Here is a 17000-nt window from a genome sequence, read left to right on the forward strand (position 1 = left end):
ATCTGAATTTTAAAATGATATCGTAGCATTTAATTTTGATATAAAAGATGCAAACCAATACTGAAATTGAAATTAATTCGTAGATAAAGACAAACATGATCAGCCATATTTTAATACTTTAGAAAATTGTATAAATAATTATTGTGTGTTGCCGTGACATGTGCATTCATAAATGGAATACTCATAAAAGATAAATAATAGAATAAAGATTCAATTCAAAAATCTTATCAATTGTATACAATAATACTAGTGAAAATTAAGTTAAATAAAAGCATGAACTTTTTGTTATCAAATTGACTTTTGAGCAAGATAACAACTAATAAAGTGTATTGAGTTCGAAACTTACGTGGGGAAGTTGTGAAAACATGTACTGATAGTAGATCGATGGTTTTTCGTCTGGTGCGCTAACTTCCCTCTACTAAATTTTACCCGAAACAGAATAAACCAAAGATGCGGCTAACTGTCTTCTTCATTGTCATATATATATCTATTATGTATAATATTGTTCATTACTGAAAAATAGTATATGTGGTCAAGGATTTATATACGTCCTTGATGTGGTATACTATATAATTTATCGTGTGTTGTTATATAAACAAGTATTTTACAAAAAGATTTTACATTGGATATTTTTACGATAATTTGATCTTAGTTCTTTACTGATGACCATCCTTTCAAAAGCTAAGCACAAAAATGTATCTGAGTTTTAATATTGTGATTTATTATTGTGGTTACAGTTACTATCAAGGACGTAGATTATCAACTAAATCCTTGTTTTTATTAAAAGTCGGCTAGCAGTCAGCGAATTTGATATTCCAACGAGAACTGACCAACATCGTTAATATTTGTCAACTTGTCTTGTGAAGATGGACAATTGTTTAAATCTTAAATTACATATCTAGTAATATAAGTATTTCCAATTTATATAGAGCCTGCATTTTACATATCAGAGCAACATTTGATCAGATAGATATTTAAACAATAGAGCAATGGTCAAATATTATATATATATATAATTTTCGTGAAAAAGATTAAAATTATTAAATACCGGTTTTATATTATATAGATTTTTTTTTCTCATTTAATTCCTGTTTGAATTTAGTTTCATTGTCGATTTTAGAATTGAACATCAAATGAGCATTTTTTCAGTTTTAATCGAAAGTTTTATGATTTTAAATCAAGATCCTCGATATTTTTTTACTTTAAGTTTAGATAGGCCTACATCATCTTTTGATTCTCGCCATGCAGACATGTAACTAGTAGTGTGTACAAAGTTAATCGATGCCCGTGGTCAAGATCTAAGTTCTAAATTCTAAATTTTAGGAATAATTAAGTTATGCAGAAGCCAGTGTCATATTTCTATCTAGATGTAGTACAATCATCTTATGTTTAAGGTAAAGATAATTTATGACTTCAACCAAAATTTTGTAAATTACCATCCCTGGTAATGTAAATAGGTTCCAGAGTGACCTCGTTTTCTGATCGCTGGATTTATTAGCGCTCACACGCTGTACACACAGATGTATATAGTGCCAAAGGCTATGTCCAGATAGCGTAGCTACTCAAGCAGAACCTGGTCAGCCCCGCACCATGGACATGGATCAAGTAATGGACACACATATACCTATTACATAACATATGCCCCAGTGATCCCCACCCCGCCCCTTATTTGTGTTGTACGGGGAAATCTGTATTTCGTTGCATTATTTACTGCATAACACAACTGGGGTCACATAATCAGTGTTTTCTAAAGTTTCGCTTCAAACAGAGAAGAACGAAGTTCAACATAACCTTGTAAAAAGTATCATTTGAATCTAATTTGTAGCACTAAAGTGTAGGGGTCATTATGTAATTTTGAAAGTGACCACATGAATGAAAATGATAACAGGTGTGTCAAGCGATTTCATTGGCTGTCGGAAATGAATGACAGCGTGGCAAAGTAGGTTAGGCACGCCCACTTATGATATTGGAAGATGGCGCCGTACAGAGGAAACGAGGACAACATTGCTCGTTTTGAGATGAGGTGCGTTTGTGCTATGAATTACTCGCCCAATTTGTGATCGATACGTAAGTTTACACCATTTTATATGACTTTCATTCACACTGACCTCCTAAAACTGTGTAGAAACATCAGAAGTTGACTATGACCTACTCTTAGCCGGAGAACTCCGTGGTTGGCAGGTTACCAACCTCGATCCCTTTCGAATGGTGCTCTGATACTCTCGGTTACGTACGCTAGACACACGCAATGTAAGGATAAACTTTTTACGTTCGATTTAACCAATCTACCTCATGCTCTACCTCGCCGATGGCCGCATATGCCGACTCGATTGGGGAGCAGTTGGGATGCCCTCTCTGCCACAACCGATTTGACGACCCTCGAATTTTGCCATGTCTCCATTCCTTTTGCAAGCGATGCCTTGAACAGGCCACACGGGACCAGGGTCCCTCCCCGTCTCAACCAGGACAGGAGTTTTCGGGACCCCTAGAATGTCCGACATGTCACCAAGTCGTCCCCCTAAACTCGGGCGGGATCGACAGCTTGCCTTCCAACTTAATCGTGTCAAACATTTTTGACGTGATGGTATCATCACAACATGATATAGAAGACTCATCTCTAGATTTGGAACGACAACGACCCATAACAGGTACAAAGTGGTGTAACTCGTGTGACGAGGGTAGCAAAGCAACTTGCGTTTGTAAGAACTGTAGCGAGTACCTGTGTGATAACTGTGTACGAGCACATCAAAGAGTTAGGCTCACTAAAGATCACTTCATTGAACGTTTTTCGATGTTAAATCTACAATCAAGCAGCATTTTAAACCTCGGTACAACATGCCAGCCTCGACTAAGCTCACCATCCATGCAACAACAGCAGCAGCAGCATCAACAGGAATATCAACAACAAAAACATCAGCAACAAGCGGTTGCTCATCCCGATCACCAGGATAGTTACTGTACGCGACATGAGCACGGAATTCTGCGTCTTTACTGTGATACCTGTTCGAGGGCAATATGTGGTGACTGCACCATGAATGAACATGTTGGACATAATTTCATATATCTTCAAGATGCAATTGATAATTCCAAAACAATAACATTGAAACTTCTCGCAGATGCCAAAGCAGGGATCAAAGCTCTTGAAGAAAGTATTGAGCTCACTCAGGGAATGGCTGAGCGTGTGGAAGTTAGAACTCAGGCAGTTACGACGGAAGTGAGAACTATCATTCGCAGACACATGGCAGCGTTAGAGGAAAGGGAGCGCGATTTACTACGACGCGTGGAAAAAATTCGCCAGGTCAAAGGAAAATCACTACATATACAAGTTGATGATCTTAAACAAGGACTTTCTTCACTTATGCAAACAGTCAACGAAGTTGAAAAACTTCTAAATACGGGTACACAGATTGATATACTCAAAACCAAAGACCAAATGGTTGCAGAAATGCAAAATGTTCGAAAATTACGTGGTCATTTACAGCCACACGAAGATGACTGTATAATGTTTACACCTCCAGATTTGGCACTTTACAACGCTATAGGGAAAATGGGGATCATCAGTAGTAGTGCATATGCACCAAACTGCATTGCGACTGGTGACGGACTAAAAAAGGCTTTGAAAGGAAAAGTATCACTTTTCATGATTCATACTAAAGATCATCACGGTGAGCCTCGCGTAATTGGCGGGGATCCAGTGGAATGCATCATTCATAGTTCAGACGGTGCTTTCTATCGCGCAGAGGTCATAGATCGACAAAATGGCACATATGCAGTCACATATCGTCCACAACTTGAAGGACAGCATATCATATCAGTGACAATACATGGCAAACATATAGCAGAGAGTCCTTTCACGGTCAATATACGCAGTGGACGGAACTACGCAACAATCGGACCGATGCTGTTCGAGTTCGGAGGCGAGGGAGAGGTAGAGGGAAAGCTGTGTCGACCTTGGGGTGTTTGTTGTGATCGTGATGGAAATGTTGTTATCGCAGACCGAAGTAACAATCGTATCCAGGTCTTCAACTCTGACGGCACATTTTGTCACAGGTTCGGAACTTCAGGTACGCGAAATGGACAATTTGATCGCCCCGCAGGCGTTGCATGTGATAATCAAGGGCGAATAATCGTGGCAGACAAAGACAACCATAGAGTACAGATTTTCACTATAGATGGAACATTTCTGTTGAAGTTTGGTGAAAAGGGGAATAAAAATGGCCAGTTCAATTACCCTTGGGATGTAGCTGTCAATAGTGAAGGTAAGATCCTGGTGTCCGACACTAGGAATCATCGAGTTCAACTGTTTTCTCCTGACGGACAGTTTGTGAACAAATACGGGTTTGAAGGATCTCTTTGGAAGCACTTTGATTCACCACGTGGTGTGTGTTTCAACAACGAGGGTCACATGGTGGTTACCGATTTCAACAACCACCGACTTCTGGTAATACACCCAGACTTTCAAACTGCTAGGTTTCTAGGAACTGAGGGCAGTGCAAATGGTCAGTTTCTGCGACCACAAGGTGTGGTGGTGGACCAGGAAGGGAACATTATCGTGGCTGATTCTAGGAACCATCGTATTCAGGTGTTCCAACCAAATGGCAATTTCCTATGTAAATTTGGAACCCCTGGATCAGGCCCCGGGCAGCTCGATCGTCCTTCTGGTCTATGTGTCTCTCCAGAAGGCTACATTATTGTGGTCGACTTTGGAAACAATCGCTTACAGGTATTTTAAGAAATACTATAAAAACACTTGGTACATTGTATGTGTCGTGGAGCTAGCTTCTACCCTTTAAGGGTATGCTTTTTGCATTGCTGCTCAGATGTACCGTTTCATTATTTGCTAACTCAGGTTTTGTACTGCCAAAGGCAAACATTAAGCTCAGGGATAAAATATTAGAGTGTAGTATTACTAGTAACCTTGTCACCATGCCATTCTATGTGTTTTGTATAGTTTATTAATATCAGAAACTGGAGATTATTTATTGGATTATTCAAAAGAAAAAATATTTCAGTTTTACATTTTACTTTTCCAGTAACTGTTTTATATTTTACACATTTTTTCTTCCTCTTATTTTCACATTTTTTCTTCAATACTGACCTTGTAATGCCTAGCATTGAATGTCTTGACCGAACTCTCTATGCCAGAAAACTCAATTTTTTTATTACAGGATATTTTGAAGAGAGAAAAATTATAACTAATTACCTCCCCTTATTACATTTTTTCTGACTACTACCTCATTGGTTTTGAATTATGTTGTCATGCTCCGTTATCATGAAAAATTCCATATTTTGTGGCAATAAATTTGTTTTAAAGATAAATAGAGATAGTCAGTACTTTGGTGAACATTATAGAGCCCTTGGATTGCCACGAACATTTCAGGAGTAGGAGGGATATTTTATATGTTGTTTACATAAATTTTTAACTGTATTCATTTCAATCTACTACAGTTTATATGGCAAGTAGATCTCTGACACGATTTGCCATTGGTGTATGTTGGAGTTGTAAACTCCGTGATGGAAACGAAAGGCCTTATGAATGTTACAAACACATGCATTAATATTTCAGAGTAGTGTTTTTTTTTTCATTCATTGAATAGAGCAAAAATTGGCATATATTTATATATATAATATTTATATATATAATTAGAATTCAAATTTATTACTAAATTATCCCATTTCCCCTACATTTTTTAAAATCTTTTAAGATAAAAAATTGATTATAAGTTAGAAAATTAGTTGACATTTATATACATTAGAATAGCTACATCAAAAAATAAGATCAATTGGGTTGTTTAAGAATCAGCATGTTTACCAATTTTTATATTATTTTTGCAATTTTGTCACAAATTTTTAAGGTATATATATTTTATTGTAGTTAGGCTTTTCACCTGCATAAATACTATCAAAAACCAACAGTTGCATGTAATCAACATATTAATTTTCATGAAATGTCTTTTAACACATTGAAATTAATTTGCTTTGGAAAAATTAATAGATTAATAGGTGCTTAACAATTGAAATTATGGCATAAAGGGTAATTCATATGATATGAAATTGATTTTGAGTTTCCCTGTTGGGGACCTCACTCTTGTGCTGCCATGTGGTAGTAACACCAATACTGATAATACATATACTTGTATACAATGGGCCCTATGTACCAGGCCACTGGCCAGTGGTGACTGAGTAGTGGGCAGGCTTGGCAGGCAGCCTCTTACATAACGTTTGACCAATGGTTTCAGGGCTTAGTAGCTGGGTCAGGTGACCACCCATGTTTATGAAAATGGTCAGTGCTTTATATAAATTTACACAGTACCCTAAACATGTTGCCCTTATCAAACATTCATGTGCTTAACAATATTCCCTTGACAACTTCCATGATCGATGATCTATATAGCATTCATTCTATATATATATATATATATATATAAGCAAATGTTAATTTTCAATGAAACAATTTTATAAATTTTACCTCATTATCATGTCAGTCATTGCTTAAATGTTTGCTAATTCTTAATTTTATATATATGTATTTTAAACGCATGTTCACTTTCGGTTTTAAATAAGAGAAATTGTTTATCATGTTCTGTGCTTTTAAAATTTTCATTTCAAACATAGTCCGTTAGATTTCCATCATTCTTTGAAGCTTTTTGTCTGCTATATATATTTATGTATACCTATTTTATAACTAGATAGGTGTGTGAAACAAATAACACAGTAATAGGGTAAATACTTTTATAATAAATAATTCCAAAATTTATGAAATGCTCAATATCTTAAATTCAATTTTAAGACAAAATCAGTTCCGCTAATTATAAATATTTGAAAAAAGTAAACATCGAAAAACTTAAATGTTATGAAACAGTACTTTATATAAAAATAAGGCTATGCATTTGGAATTTATTGTCAAAGGATATTTTTATTGAAAATGAGCTTTTTAAAATTACCTCATTTAATGGCAAACATGTTCAACTAAAAATATACGAATAGCAAAATTTTCAAGAAACCTTCGATATCCAAAATTTTGTTTAAAATCCAGTATAGGAGAGCCTAGGAAACTGATTCCATGGAGCAGGGAGGTCATCTGTAATAAGATGTGCAGGGTGTGTGTGTAAAAATCAATAGTATACCTACAGCCATGTATAGCTAGGTCTATGTGAGAGTGAAGACAGAACACTTTACACCAATACTAGCTGATACATCCTCCCTTCAGTCAGCAACACAAGACCTCTGATTTTATAACAATAGCTATTTGTTAGAGTTATGTTTTAATTTGAAGTATTACATTTACTGTTCTACTTGACTTGTATCTTGTGCTAGTTTTCAGAATGTGGAATTACAATGTGAAATAATAAGAAATGTTGAAAACAGTGCATAACTGTGATTTCACTTGTGGTAAATGTTGGTAGTCTTAAAAAAATCTATGTTATAATGTGAAAAAGTAAAACTTTTATAGTCAGACAGTCAATAAGTTAGAAAGTCGATATGATCGGAGTGTCTTCCTAATGGTTTTATCTTTCTGAGATGTATCTCTGTCAGAACTTCTATACCACACTCACAGAACAAGCATCTAAATACATTGATTTAATGATATGATTTAATGATATAGATTATTATTACCATATTCCATCCAATAGGCTTCCAAGGCTGTTAAAAATTGAAAAATGAAGGGATGCTTATTATGACCAAAATTGGAGTAACATTTCACAAAATTATTGCACCGTCCGTAAGCCAGAAATCAATTTACAAAAGAAATCAAATAGAGAAATCTTTATGGTTTTCACAGTGTCAGTTTCAGTCTGTATTTAAGTCATTGTAAGTGGCATTGAAAATAAGTCAGAGTTGTGCTTATTGGATAGAATATGGTACTACAATACATGAGGCGTGGAGGCGATATGCAACAAAATGTATGCAACACTCTAGCATATATCACCAACATGTACTCTTTGTACTAAACCTGTAGGTAAACACACACACATACTTGTGATGTGAGTGTATGTACTAGGTCACATTGGTCACTCTAGCTAGCTGTTGTTGACCTCCACAGCTAAATACTGCTGTAGGGTACACATACCATGCCTGGTCAGCACTGACCACCACACTGGACATTAACTCCACCATCTAATAGTTTGTTGACTTTAGCTTGGCATAGTATTGTTGACACTGGGATTACAAGCAGAGCATTATAGATTGAAAGTATATACCCAATGCCAAATTTAGCTAGAAATAAAAGAAAGGGAAAATATTCCTGATGATCAAAGATAGAAAGTCTTAAACTTAAAGTTTAAGTAATGACGTTTTCATGCTAGTAATATTACATATGATGTATTAAGTCATCCTTGTTTCTGACTAAAAATTGAGAACACTGTGAAGAGAAAGAAGAATCATAATTTCTATCAAAATCAAAGCTTGGGGCAACAAACTTGCAGCATCACATAGTCAAATTTTGTAGATGAAATCTACATTGCATTATAACTGAGTTGATCTAGTCATTGATAATGACTAGTTCCCAATAGGAAAACAGTCTTGGTATATATGCTGTAAGTACCCAAAACCAGTCGAGCATGCGTGTCGTGGTACCCTTGTTATTACCCAAACATAACCTGGATTTCACAGCTCTGTGATTAAAATCAAGCAAATGCACCGGTGAGAGTAAGATATTGTATGTGAGTGGTGACCAAGTATATTCATATATATGTAAGTAATGTTATTGATCTTTGTGGATTTTGTTTCCTCCTCTAATGGCTGTTGAATTGAGCATTATATGTCTTTGTGAGGGTTCAAAACTAAGTAGCGATACAATGAAGGCAGTGCCTAACTTAGATGTATAGTCTAACCCTGGAGACTGTTACAGCCTCACAGACATGTCGACTTGTACATGTACTTGTATAAACCTAGCTGAGGTGTTCATCTCATTGATTTTTCATTTGAGGAAACATTGGTAAATTTTTGTTTTGCTTAGGCACAGGAGACATTTCTTGATGTAATCAATTTCTTTATTTTCAAGTGGAAATTTGATTAGCTTTTGTGACTGTAAAATGGTTCCACATGTATTAGTTTGACAGAGCTAGTGATAAGGTTTAGATATGTAATTGAAATGAAAATCTCTTAAAAAGTGGTCACAATTTGATAAGTTGTAAGTATTGGTCTCAAACAAAAAACAATTTAAAGTCCTGGTATAAAAAATCTTTGTAAATATTAGTGACACTCATAGTAAGGAATAGTGCATGATAGTGTCTCTATTTTCTCATAGATTTATACTACATTAAGTATGTTATACAGATTTTTCATAACAGTTTCACACACATTTTTTTATATGTACTCAATGAATTTTGAAAATAATTGTTCCTGATAGTTTACAGCTGAAGATTTTGACATCATCTCTCCTGCTGATGAAGTGTTTGCTAATTAACTTGTTACAGAAAAAGACATTCACAATAGAAACATTGGGTAATTATATTGATTTGTCAAAATTTAATCAAAATGGAATGAAAAACTAAGGAATGAAAATTTATGTAAAGTTGTGTAAATTAGTGTATGGCCCACAGGGATTTCAAACATATGTCACCTGCATTAGAACTTGTGGGGAGGGCTCTGTGGCTGGATGGGGGTTCTGTATGTAATGTGATATCTGTCGTCTTCCTGATCTGGGATCTGCCATCCCCATACTATGATGTGTATCCTGTATTACAAAGCATAGCTTCAGTTTGTTTTGTTGTTACATAACGCCAGATAATGTTACATATTACCCTGTGACAACTTTTTTTTGGGGGAGTTGTCTGCTCTTATAATCAGAACACCATTTGTTTGTGAAGAAGGTTATGAGTTTGATAATGATCTAAGGGACTACATCAGATCAATTACCTTCAAACAAGAATGGATAACCCTTCAATGACAAATATAGCTCAATAACACATTAAAATATGTAACACACTACAATACAGCATGAAATTTACTTCCACTATAACACATCACTATATATTACATAAAAATGAAACATTTAAGCAGCATATGTAGGATACACTTTCACATATAACAACACCTTGTGGACTGGGATGTAATAATAATAGATAAAAAGAATAAATAAGATAGGGAGTGAATATATTTGTATTGTAAACCATTTTACAGAGAATGTCACATTACTTTACTTCAACACATTTTAATGTTGCATCAGTGTAAATTGTTTAATTAAATTCATGTGCACATTAACACGTTTTACTTATACAAAACACAATAACTAAATATTACATATTGAAATTGCTTCAAAAGCAATGTAATATATATTCTTTCCTCAGATGTTAAAAAAGGAATTATTATGGTGTTGAAATTAGAAAAAGAAATTACAGTACCATATATTCAACAAATTTGAAGAATATTTATTTTTCAATAAAAGTTTTTGGTAGGTGTGTGAATATATCTGTAATACACAGTAAAATATTTGTAAGTGGGAAAGGCATTGAAAGTTAATTGATAGAAGGGAAAGTAAACACTTGAATGCATGGTCATATATATATATATGTTGATGTAAATATATAAAGTTTTGTACATAGCTGGTTGTTATGTTGGGCAGGCTTGCAAGTAACTGTGAAAACCAAAATCTACCTCAGATGATTCTTCACTTTCCTTATTTTTGGAGTATGTAGCATTACTATATATATAGTGTGTGTAGTTTATATAAGATGTCAGTTGGTGAACTCTGATCGTTGTTACTGTTATACAGTAATTCCAGGGGCCCACTTTTGTAAATAGTGGTGTGTTGTACTGGTACCTATATACCTGGAATTCATGTTTATTCACAAGCAAAGCTTACCCCACATTTACACAATTTCTGATCTTCCTTAAATGTTCCGAGGCAATACAAGGGAGGATAAAATTGTTGTGACTATAACCTCAGTAGCTAGTTAGATAATGTTACCAGGTATAAAACAGCTTGCTAAAATATTCAAAATTTATTGGATATTTTCTTATGTTTGACATATTGAGCAATTTTGTGAATTTACTAAAGTTTTGTAATAAAGAAGTCTATGAGATAGTTATGGGGGAGGGGAAGCTGTGAAATCATTATTAGATTATTGTATCTATAGGACAAATTATGAACCTACTTGTTAAGTACTTAAACCATTTAAAAAAAACTCTTAAAGAGTTATGAAATGATAATTCAAGAACAACATTTTGGCTAAAAGATTTATTGAGCTCTCACATTTTTGCTGCAAAACAGCAGCCTTGTTTTCAATATTTCAAAAATCAAATGTCATTCATTCTTAAATTGGTGACTAAAACAATGCAAAACAGCAGACTGATCTCTAAGATACTTTTACCTCAAACTGTTTGAAGAGAACATTGAATCTGATCGTAATTGTTAGCATCTGTTATTAATGCATATATATAGCAGTTATAATGTGTTTTATCAATTAAAACGTCTTTACATCAGCAACTGTAAATTGCTGCAGCGTTATTAGTAAGAAATCATAAGCTTAAAGCTACATTAATATTGCAATTATAAATGTTTATCATTATGGTGATGTACAGAAACAAGATTGTTTGCCAGTGGATGTTTTGTATATAATAAATACATATGTGGGTTCTCGTGTGGGAGAGGATCACAAATACATATATGTATCATCATACCATGTCTATGTATTTCACATCACCAGATACACAGATTTAAAGTCTTTCTAGTCTGGTCTGTGAAGTAAGAGCACATCGCCTCATCATTTATTAATGGACATGCATTTTAGCATATTGACAAAAAAAAACTTGTTAGGAAAAGTCACAGCTTGGCTGCTAAGTGGTGTGAAAATTGAAGATGATCAAGGTCATTTATTAGCAAGCTTGTTTGCTGTCATATCACTGTAATGCCCTAAAAATTAACCGCTCATTTAAAATGACAATTGCATTTCTTCCCCCTCACTGCTTGTAGCTGACATGCTTGCAGCATGCATGTCGCAACCTGCGTTAACTTAATGTCAAATTTTATCATTTAATTACTGCATGTTTTTTTGTCGTAACTTAAAACATTAGCGTTGAGAGACCAAAAAATGTTTGAGGGTCGATTAGACCCCTAGAATTGTGGTGGAGTGGCGAGTCGGATTGACTGAAGCTTCCATTAAAGTGACAGAACATGCTGATGATAACAGACATGCTATTGGCAACTAACAATTTCATGATCAGAGTCTGGCAAATTAGCAAAATGCAGACAGAATTTTTTAGAAATAAATCATACTTTCATCATTTCAGTTTCTCTAGTCTATTATATAATGGGAAGTATAGAATTACTATTAAAATTAAAATCATGTACATTGCAAGTTGATAAAATATTTAAAAAAATCTTTTATATAATGTATAAAGAAGCAAAATGCTTGTTACTGAAAAGTAGCAAAGCCTTTCAAGGTGAGTCTTTGGACTCAAATCAGGGTTAAAAAAAAGGTGTTATGAAAAGAAAAGAAAAACATACCGACCAGGATTTAAAACCCTATTATTAATTTACCTGGGATTTAGAAGTTTAAAAATCATTTGCTGTTCACCTCTAGTTTCACTGCCTCAGTATTGTTACTGAAGACAGTAATGTTATGTCATGCTAATGTATAGCCGGTACCTAGCGTTGATGAGGGTGATATGTACAGCAGCTGTGATCCTTTGTATAATTAATATGTGTGGAATGTAGACCATTGCTTAGTCTGTTTGATTTTATATGTGAACCATGTATGATTTCTCACTTTTTAAACCTGAGTAGAATAATTATGTTTCATTTGATGTACCATGTTTAATTAAGTAGTATGTTAGCATTTGTTTCTTTGCCCAATTAATACTATTCAATTTTTTCTTTGTATTGACATGTTTGTATTTTAAGATAAATAAGCACATTTTCTTTTTACTTCATTTCATTTATTTCTTAGTTGTGTGTTTGTAAATTTAACATTTTAGAAAGAGGATTACTCAATATGATATGAACTTACTAAAATGTAAAAAATATTACTATTCAGTTGATTTAACGTAGCAAAAAATACCACCAACAAGTTGAATATTTTCACTAATGTATCTAATTTGTTTTTGGTGGCTGTGTTCAGATACTATTTCTACAATATAAGATTGCTGCAGACATTTCCCAAGATATGTTAAAATTTGGCCATGTCCCCAGCAATCTATAGGTAGAAAGAAGTCTGCTCCTCCCCAGACTGATAATAGACTTGCCAATCTAATAAGAAAAGTGAGTCAATATTGGAATCAGAGGGTAGAGGTTGGAATTGAAAAAAAAAATCTATAACGCTTACTCACAGTATACATGTAAATTTACCAGCCAAAAACGTATATAAGCACATAGCTGCAGGCATATCTGGCCTCTGATTGGATAATGATAAGAAACCACTTTCCCTTATTTGGTATTGAGATAACGTTAAAAACGGAAAGACAGACTGAAATTTCACTGTCTGTTCAAAATTTGTTCAATTGTCTGTTCAAAAGTCGTAAAACACTGTAGATAAAATGTAGAATTACTCTTGTCTGTTTAAAAACAAGACTAATACATTAGTTTGTGTTCTATCTCAGTAAATGTTTACTGTGGCGTGGTTTTATACACTGTTTCCTCGATTGCTAGTTTACAAATATAAGTATCATTTTAACCTTGTATAGAATTATAAATACTACCAGAGATGTATTTAAGGTTGCCTCTGTATGTATTTTAAATGAGCTGTTTTAAGTGACAGATATGTTGTTTTGAGTGATGTATACCTGTATATGATATGTAGAAACAATAGATTATGTATGCTTTATTGATCACTTCTGTTCTCAGCTACACAATGTTCCCCGGTCGGGAAATTCTGAATTTCCACAGATATTTTAAATATCGATGGAAGAAGAAAAAATGTTTGTACTGATTGCAGCTGTTCAGCTTATTTTGTTTTGAAAATATTTTGGCAAAGTTGTGGATATTGTTGATTGTTTGAATTGATATTAATTACATGAGTTGGATTCTGGACTTAAATTTTGCATTCTTCAATTGGGAACGATTGAGATTTCAGAACCTGATAATAAGACTAGTCTAAATTTTGGAGTTGAAACAATGTCAAGAAACCAAAATTCCTAAAAATGCCAAAATTTCTCAAACAACTGGAAAGAAATTAGTTTTAGAAAGGCAAATCATAATTTTGGGAAAAGTCTATTGTTTTTAACTTGTGTAGAAAAAGGAAAGTTAGGTAACTGATAAAATTTGATATCCAGCATTATGTTAGAAACCTCTTGTTTTTATCATTAAAACGGGTATAGACACTAAAGAATGTTACTATTATTAGTCAGGTCATTGATGTTACTCCTATTTAAGCATGTATAATCGTTAATCTACTTGCTTCAAGCTACTGTTATTACGTGTATCTAGTACGATAACATATTACCTCTCCATAGCTATCTCGGTCAACACTGATAGGTGTATCATATATATAAACATTGTTACCTAGTTTCTTGTTAAAAAATAACTTCATATTGCGCATTTCAACAAATTGTAACTCAGGCAGCGATGTGTGTTGATGATGGTATCGCCAAAAATTGTGTATATTTCAGTTAATGTCCATAGCTTGTGAAATGTTTCAAGGGTTGCATTTTGCAGTCACATGCCATAGTGTTTGAATTGATTTTTTATATACATATTTTTTCTTTTTACTCTATAGTGTTCTGTTTCTTGTTTGGTCAAAGACCATTTTGCATGCATGTTTGTGGAGGAGTGTGTATATCCCCGCTCAGAGCGGCGTGTACTGCCATTTGGAAATATTTTGGAGAAAGAAACAGCATCATTTTTTTTTTTTTTTTTTGCGAAAAAAACCACCAATGTTCTTCATTTTGCTTGAAAAGCATTGATTGTACATGTATTTGTACTAAAAGCTTAGCTAAACTCTATACCCAGTGAGAACTTGCTTGTTGAACAGTTGATGTGTAATTTGTTTGTGAGTAGCTTGCAGATAAAGTATTATGTTCTTATTTCATCATTCTTTAATCTTAATCTCTGTCGTATATTCAGACCACTTTAATATAGAAAGTTTGAAATGGCTACAAAGAAAAAATCTTCAAAAGAATTTAGAGATAATGCCATAATTTGGATTGTGTGTGAAAAGACGTAAAAAGTAAACTTGTTGACTTAATATTTGGGTATTAAGGAAACTAAAATATAACTCAACAATTTTGTGTTGGATTTTTAAAGTCATAATTTTTTATCCATATAGGTAAAGAAAACTAAAAGTGGAAAAAATCACTTTAAAAAATTGATATGTGCTTTTGTATAATGCATGTGCTATCATGAATATGAAATACACAATATGGAGTGCTCATCTGTATTTTGCAAAGCAAAGACATGCCATATTCTCTAAGGATTTTAATTTATTTAAATAAATTTTTCCTTGAAAAAACCAAATCCAATTTTAATTTTTTTGTATCGTGCAAAATTATTTTCAAAAAAGGAAAACACATTTCTCAAAGTTGATTTTATCTTTGTCATTTTATTTCATTTAGATTGAAAGGAAAATTATAAAAAGACTATTTTCTAGTAAGGAAGATGTTGGGCTGATAGCTATTAGCAGTGAATGGTGCTGGTTTTGATTTTGTTATGAGGTGCCATCTCTACAAGAGAAGGGGCGAATCACTTGTAAGGTTGCAAAAACCATAAACCAGGATGCATTGTGTTGGGGTCGTGAACACCTATGTTATTTAGTGTGTGTGTTTTCTCAGTCCTTATCCCAAACTGTTCTAAACACTGTTTTGTCTGTCTATATCTGTCACTGTGCAATTGTCACATAAAAATGTTTGAAAATAAATCCTCTTTCCTGAACCATTGTTTTGATTGTTGCCTCTTTATGAAGTGCCTTACTTATAGGCTACAGAACTCGCTGGTAAAACATTTCAAACAGGTGTCACTTTTATGAGCTATGAGCCCCAAAGCACACATTTACAGTGACCACAAAAAGAAACCTTAAACACTTATTTCTTCCAAAACAAATTTAGGGACAAAAGGAATTTAGGGACAAAAGGTGTGATTTTGTATATTTATATGGTTGCAAAACACAGGCTTTACTTTTACCATAAATTTCCATAATATAATATTCATGTTGTGTAATAAAATTATCCGAGATACAAGGATTATAAACCTACCATGATATTTGTAAAAAAAAACATCTAATTGAATCACTTTTACCAGTGAGTTCTGTATACCTTGTATTTTATCAACTCAATGAATTGAAACATGAAAAGGGAAACCATAGTACATTTTACGTAATGATAATTTTTGTCTCTTATAGATATTCAGCTGAATACTTTCATAGCAAAATTTCAGATGATCCCACTATTTGATCTCATCTTGAGTTTTAGAATTTTCCAGTGCATGTAATTATCGTTTTGAACATACCTGGTACACAGTGTATGGTGGATGGAATCAAATACAACTGATGTCAAAGTAAATTCCTACATGATGGATTCATTCAAGTGCTCTATTTTTATCCGACCACAATTTAAAGCACTGACTAAGTAAAAATTTCATTGATTAGCTAAGTTAAAGCTAAACTAAATTAACATCAGTGATTTGTCTGACCTAAATAGACATCAGTGATTTGTTTGACGTAAATTGACATCAGTGATTTGTCTGACCTAAATTGAAGTCAGTGATTTGTTTTGTTCTAATCTAAATTGACATCAGTGATTTGTCTGACCTAAATTTAAGTCAGTGATTTGTTCTAACCTAAATTGAAGTCAGTGATTTGTCTGACCTAAATACACGTCAATGTTTTGTTCTAACCTAAATTGACAACACTGATTTGTCTGACCTAAATTGAAGTCAGTGATTTGTCTGACCTAAATTGACAACAGTGATTTGTCTGTCATAAATTGACGTTAGTGATTCGTTCTAACCTAAATAGACATCAATTTTTTGTTCTAACCATAATTGACATCAATGTTTGTTCTAACCTAAAATGACGTCAGTGATTTGTATGACTTAAATAGACATCAATGTTTTGTTCTAACCTGAA

General features: G+C 33.6%; 1 protein-coding gene across 1 annotated transcript; it reads left to right on the plus strand.

Annotated features, from left to right (window-relative positions):
• Positions 1–1944: 1944 nt before the first annotated feature.
• On the plus strand, positions 1945–15808 carry LOC138315879 (E3 ubiquitin-protein ligase TRIM71-like). Its single transcript, XM_069257192.1, has one exon. The coding sequence runs from the start codon at positions 2309–2311 to the stop codon at positions 4730–4732; it is 2424 nt and encodes an 807-aa protein (XP_069113293.1). The 5' UTR covers positions 1945–2308; the 3' UTR covers positions 4733–15808.
• The last annotated feature ends 1192 nt before the right edge of the window (positions 15809–17000 follow it).

Source organism: Argopecten irradians, chromosome 2, assembly GCF_041381155.1.
Source record: "Argopecten irradians isolate NY chromosome 2, Ai_NY, whole genome shotgun sequence".
Taxonomy (NCBI): domain Eukaryota; kingdom Metazoa; phylum Mollusca; class Bivalvia; order Pectinida; family Pectinidae; genus Argopecten; species Argopecten irradians.